Source organism: Rhincodon typus, chromosome 26, assembly GCF_021869965.1.
Source record: "Rhincodon typus isolate 14 chromosome 26, sRhiTyp1.1, whole genome shotgun sequence".
In the NCBI taxonomy this organism is placed as follows: Eukaryota; Metazoa; Chordata; class Chondrichthyes; order Orectolobiformes; family Rhincodontidae; genus Rhincodon; species Rhincodon typus.
In genome coordinates, this window is record NC_063357.1 from 39,429,550 (window position 1) to 39,436,314 (window position 6,765).

The following is a 6,765-nucleotide window of genomic DNA, read 5'->3' on the forward strand; positions in this document are numbered from 1 at the left end:
ATGTGCACACATTGGGGTGTGTATGTGTCTGTCAGGGTGTATGCGCATGTGGATGCTGGGGTGCATGTGGTCAAAGTTCACCCCAGATAGTATAAGGTAGGGATGGAGGTTAGATAGACCTTAGGATTAGGGTAAAAGTTCGGCACAACATTGTGGGCCGAAGGGCCTGTACTGTTCTATGTTCTATGTTCTACACTGACATTTTAGCAACACATTGCTCATCTGACTCCTTCAGCATATCTTTAGTTTCTTCCTTAACCAGCTTTCCCCTTAAATGCATCTATGCTAATTCACTTCAACTCCTCTGCGTCAGCAATTAAATGTGACCTTTCACTTAAAGCTGAACCACTGTCCAATTCCTTTGTATCTGAGTAAGCCTGAACATTATACACCTGACGGATGGGCCAATTGATTCTGGGGCAGAAGGTTTCACATTGTAATCACTTATTGTCTCCTAAACTTCTTTCTTAGGCTTTTTTTTTTAAAATGACTACCCTATGACCCCTAGTTTTGGACTCATTCACAAGTGAAAAAAGACTTCTTGTAAATTTGAATCTGTGCAGCAAAAGGTTACAAAACCTGCTGTGAAACCGGAGTATCTGAAATAAGATCAAGGACTGGGCAACATGCTGGGCTGCCTTATTGACTGTTACATTCCTGGTATTAATCCAAATTTCTTTTTCTGTTATTGACCAGGTTGTCCTGTATGTTCTACCACAGTTTGTAGCTCAGATTATAAGCTTTCATTCCTCTTGAATTCAGACTGATGGAAACTGGATAATGTTTGATAAAGGAATGAATCAATTGGCCTATCCATCAAGTTCATGATGTTCAGGTTTACTCAGATACAAAGGAATTGGGCAACAGTTGAGCTTTAAATGAAAGGTCACATTTAACTGCTGTCATTCTGGTTGCAAATATCATTTCTTGTGAAGCTGGGTTGACAGTATTTGCCCCAAGTGGAAAAGGAATCACCAGGGAATGCTGCATGCAAACTGGGAGCAAAGCAGGTCTTTGTATCCAGTCACACTGAGTTTGCACCACTTTATGATACCCCAATAAAGTGAACCTACAATCCAGGCCTGTGACCCAATTGTAATTGCAAATGTAATTGCAACTACAAAGTGTTCTGTTCAGTTGATGCAATTTAAATCCCTCCAGTAAATTTGAAGTAGTCCAAACTCTGCTGTTCATGCACGAACTGGCACCAAGTGCCATTCATTTCCCTCCATATGTTCACCCTTCCTTAATTCTGTAATCTCCTCCAAACCTAATCCTCTGAGATTTTAGTGCTCCTCCAGTTCTGGGGTCTTGCATGCCCACCATGATTTCTATCCTTTGCAACCATGTCTTCGGCTGTACACTCTGGAATTTCTTCCTCAAACTTCTCTGGCTCAGTACCTCTCTTGTGCTTTCACCTTTACCTTTTCAACATCTTTTATGTTGCTTATGCCAAATAACAGGTTCTGTGAAGCATCTTGGGGCATTTTAGAATGTTAAAGGCACTATACAAATGCAAGGTGCTGTTGTTATGGTATCAAAATCATTGATTCATGATAGGCAATGAGCCACTCTTACTACTGCCGTCAGGTACTTTGTCTATAGTACATGAATCTAGACTGTAAATTACCAAAAGGTTATTCAAACACACTGCTGACCAGAAAGGGTGAAGGTTACTGAGAAATTGTTAGGATTGAAAACAAAAGTATTGACTGAAGACATTATTTCTCTGCGTTTGCGCCACCAGATTTTGTTCTGCAATCTCCTTCCAAATAGGGAGTGTGCATGGAGAAGGAACTAATGAGATGGTGACATTTTTATCCAGATGGATATAAATGCCACCTGAAGTCCCATAAAACTGGCATTTTTGTCCAAGGGTTAGGATAAGTCAGTCAGGTTTGGATGACTTCCAGATTTATTGGGAGGAATTAAATTGCATCAACTGAACAGGAAGTTTATTAATTAAAATTGTTATAGTGGTGAAGTGTCATGTCAACATTATACCAAAGGACAGACTGTCTGTCTCAGATTATATCAACATTGTTCAATTTGTTAAGCATCAGGAAGTGAGCAGAATGTCATAATCAAGTTATTTTTAATCCCATTTTACACTTGTGGGTCTTTCTATCCATTCTCTCCTGACCCAACTTAGATTGAATACCTTACAGCTCTGCAGACACAATGGGCACCCAGTTTACATTCCATTGCAATACCACATGCTACCAGTTGGCATGTGGGAGTGGCAGACTGACAGCTTTCAATATGACGTATTATTCTCCCTATGTATTACAGAAAACAGGCAAACAGCATAACGGGGTCAACAATTTTGCTTCCTGTCAGGATGATACCATTCTGCTAGAAACCAGGCTCCTGTCTGGTCACTGAAGACAGGACGTAACATAATTTCTAATGGCCTTTCTGTATCAGTAAAGTTTGATGTAAAAAACCACACACACACATATACAAGATCATGTGCTTCTTGCCAGAAATGACTGCAGCTAGGAGTAGATCAGGGTTAGAGAACCATTCAATTGTTCTGAACTGGATGTTGTGTACAGACCTCTCAGGCTGGAAATGTCACAGCCAACTGGAACAAATAGAAGTTCAATTCTGAGTCAAGGAGAGCACTGCAGCAGAAACGTTAACCACTAATATATTAACATGCTCAAGCTAACTTATAAAGTTCATACTCCTCTAATACCCCCAACTCAATACATGTACTGCAGAAGGCAATTCAAATTCTTATCTGGATTACAAATGAACAATAAAGGAAAATGTAACGTAAATTGCTGTTTGAAGGTCTAACATGCAGGAATTCCATCATAATATTCTGTATAAGTGTGCTGAAATATCACTGTACTCACGATATGAAGAAATAGGTATACATCTGAATAGCTGAAATGAATACAGAGTCAGTGAATATTCCCTCTGTTTTGATACTTCGTTCCTTAATTCCATGCCTAAAATCCTAAAAAGAAAATCCTATAGAAAAAAAAACAAAAACAGAAGGCTCCCAGTGCTGTACCTTGTAATTCGCCGAGGTTCCATAAAACTGGGGGAGTCTCGTCTCCTTTTCCTAATTGGTGAATAGCTTCTTGAGCGGCGACGGTGTCTCTCAGCCTCGGAGTCATGATGTCTTGCCCCAACGTCACCATCTCTTTCTCTGTTACAAAGAGGAAGGGAAATGGATGACCACACAGGCAGACGGTCTTTGCCATCTCCAACTCCTTCTCGAACTCACTGTATCTCATATCATCCAGTGGCCAACTGCCCATAAGTATTAATGCACCAGCTCCTTTGATGGGAAATTGAAAGCCCAAGGTGGAAATGAGCAATACGTTCTCATTCCCAGTTCTGCTCTGTATTGTGTTAGAGAATCTCAGCCAGGGGCAATTAGGATTGGGAGGGGACTGTTACAGGGTTGGTGAGAGGCAAGTTAAAACCACAAAACGTGTCACACCTCGGTGTTAAATGACAGCTCCTGGAGGTGTGGGAAGGAACAGAAGTGGACCTAGCTCTGATGTCTCCACCTGCCTGTGCTTGGCTCAGATCCCTCCAAACATTTCTTATTTACGTACTTATCTAAATGTCTTTTAAATGTTGTAACTATACCCACATCCACCACTTCCTCTGGAAGTTCAACCCACACATGAAGCACTGTGTTAAAGAAGTTGCCCCTCATTGTCTTTTTAAAATCTTTCTTATCTCACCTTAAAAATATGCCACCTAGTCTTGAAATTGCCCACCCCAGGGAAAAGACATCTGCCATTCACCTTATCTATACCCTTCATGATTTTATAAACCTCTATAAGATCACCCCTCAACCTCCTACACATCAATGAAAAAAGTCCCAGCCTGTCCAGCCTCTCCCCAAAACTAAAACCTTCCATATCCTGCAACTACTTGGTAAATCTCTTCTGAACCTTCTCTAGCTTAAATCATATCCTTACTAGTAAGTTAATAATAAAAAATTAACTTAATAATAAGTCGTCCCTCATCTCAGTTACAGTCTGACTATGTGTTGTTATATCTTGCCTATGATAAAGGCTGGTTTCACATTTGCTTCAGGGAGATGCACAAAATACAAAAGAACTAGGGAGGAAATTAGGAGAAAATTTTTTTAGGCAGTGCATGGTTATAATCCAAATACACTGTTTCAAAGAGTGGTAGAAATAGATTCAACAGTAATTTGCAAAAGAAAAACCAAATACATATTTTCAAAGTGCTAGCACAGGTAGGACGGGACGAATGGCCACTTTAATGCCTCAACCGGCCCAGAGGTATGGAGGCCACCTGAGACTGCCCTGCTGAGTTCAGAATACCCACAGGGTCAGGCAGGTATGGATGGTGATGAGCATGGCACCTAATTTTACATGCTAACTGCTTACGATCACACCCTTTGTCAGGACTATAAATTTCAGCCGTTTTTCTGTCATGGGTCAAACCAGGGAGCCTTTTTTTATGATACAATTACTGCGCTGCTTCTGTAATCCAGCAGAGGGAGGCAGCAAGCATTTTGTATGGCATTATTTTGTAGCAACGTTAACATTTTGAAAAGTGCACAGATGTATTTGCACCTTCAAGGATCTGCACTGCCGCAATTACTGGGATTCAATGCTAAGTGACAAAGGATTCGCAATGCGTTTTATCAGATTTCAGTGCTGCCAATATTCACAACTTTAGAACTACCTAAGTGGAGCTGGGATCCATAATGAGTAAATAAATGAAATGGAATAGATTAAAAATAATCACATGTTGGAAATCTGACAGAAACATAGAAAACACTGCAGATACACAGTGAATAAAACAGCATCTAGGGAGCAAAAAGACATGTTTCAGGTGAAAACTCTTTCCCAGAACTGGAAGAAAAGGTGAACCCATCAATAAGACAGACCAAAGTAAAATTGAAGACAACACAAAGACCAATGGCTGTCCTCTACTATCAGGGATGGAATTAACAGGATAAGTCGCCATCCAGTTTACTTTTTTCAGAGGGCTCATAGGGAAAATTACAGGATTTAGGTTTAACATAATTGGCAAACAATCCAGAGGGAAATGAAGAGAAGTGCTTTAACATAGCTAGATATTATGATCTGGAACTCACTGCCTGAAAGGGTGGTGAAAACATCTTCAATAGGAATGTTCAAAAGAGAACTGGCTAAATAATTGAAGGCTGAAAAACTTGGAGTTATGGGAAACGTGCAGAGTCTTGAATTGATTGGATAGTTGTTTCAAAAAGCTAGTACTGGTAAGTCGGGCCAAATGGCTGTATGATTCTAAGAAAGCGTGGAAGAAGTGGTTAATGATATAAGAAGCTCAACTTGGCAATGAAACAGCATAATGAAAGTAAACTAATGACAATAGCTACGGGCATATGGCAGCCATAAAAAAAAAGTCAATGTACAAGAAAAATAACTCCCCATTTGGAGAAATGCATTTACTTCATGGACTGGATGGTGTAAGTGCCTTTGTGTGCAGTCTGTGGCAAGCTTTAAAACACATCACCTAAGACATGGTCTCAGAAATTTCAGCTGCAGAAGGTGTGGGTTTTCAGAGCTATAAGAGAGCCAACTACTGAAAGAAACAAAGGAAGAAGTTTAAAATAAACAGCAATTTGCAACTTTGAATGACAAGGTGTGCAAAAATAGCTGTGCACTTCCCACTCCATGCTGCTATGAAAACTGTGATTTATATATGTATGATTAATATAATTTATAATAAGTTTGGGCCTTTGGTTTTGAATTATAACCTATGGTTTTTCTGTGCGTCTGAAATTAATAATTTACTTGCAGTTATTTCTGCAGCCAAGGTAATTTCTTTCAAAACAGTTTTTGAGGCCTGACTTTAGAGTGAATGGGTTTTTGTTCACCATGAGTTTGTTTTTTATAGATGGTTTTGTGACACAGCAAGGTAAATAATATGGCATCAAAGTTTGTTACAGACTTCTAGAAGTTTTTTTTAAGCTTAAGGGAAATAGTTTAGAGAGGGCAACTTTTGGTTTCTGTTTTACTTTGAGTTTTGGGCAGTCCTGTGAAGCCCTTGGAATAGGATGGCTGTATTAGACCCGTGTTCCTGAGAAAGGAAGGATATACAGTGAAAGAAGTTACATTAGAGCAAAGAGTTAGTATTACTCCCAGACCACAAGCATTGTGATAAACCCTGAAGAGGTAACTCAAAGCTCAGTACATTTAAGCTCAAGTATATAATGGCTCCAGGAAGAAGTTATCTGCAGTTCCAGTCTAAACATTGAAGTCACAAGTGATTTAAACTTACTGAAGTGTTAGGTACAGGCACTCTGGCATGAGTATTGTACAAGTGACGTTTTCAGTAATGTACCAGAGATGTGCTTTGAGTACCATACAAAAGCTGTTTTATTTCTTTTAAATTTAAGAAGGGGTGTTTTTTTTTTCCGGTTTTCAATATCTTCTGAATTTATACAACAGTAGATGGTTTGCTTTATTCTATTCTATGTCCATTTCTTTTGTTAATAAACTTCCACTTTGTCCTTGAAGCAAAATCTGCAGAATTATATGCATATGTTTCAATAAGAGACCTCTTTGCTAAAACCAAAACAAAATAAAATGTGATCTATCAAACCAGCTTTCAGTCTATGGTTCTGACTTGTCCAGTGAGAATATCAGCTGGGATCATAACCAAATGAAAGGAGATATGAAACAAGGTGCAGAGCTGGATGAACACAGCAGGCCAAACAGCATCAGAGGAGCAGGAAGGCTGACGTTTCGGGCCTAGACCCTTCTTCAGAAA

The 6,765-nt window shown here is 39.5% G+C and overlaps 1 protein-coding gene across 5 annotated transcripts in view; it reads right to left on the reverse strand.

Moving 5' to 3' along the window:
• LOC109938461 (serine/arginine repetitive matrix protein 3-like) overlaps positions 1-6,765 on the reverse strand; it is a 126,328-nt gene that overhangs the window by 11,526 nt on the left and 108,037 nt on the right. For 3 of the 5 annotated variants that reach the window (XR_007264805.1, XR_007264803.1, XM_048612410.1), the window contains exons 10-11: positions 3,026-3,163; positions 2,865-2,895 (exon numbers count right to left, since the gene is read on the reverse strand). Coding sequence is in view for 2 of the 5 variants with exons in the window: in XM_048612410.1 (XP_048468367.1) it covers positions 2,865-2,895; positions 3,026-3,163 (169 nt within the window). In the remaining 3 variants the exon portion in view is untranslated. The remainder of the gene's footprint in view (positions 1-2,864; positions 2,896-3,025; positions 3,164-6,765) is intronic. The other 2 variants (XR_007264804.1, XM_048612411.1) reach the window with 1 other exon arrangement.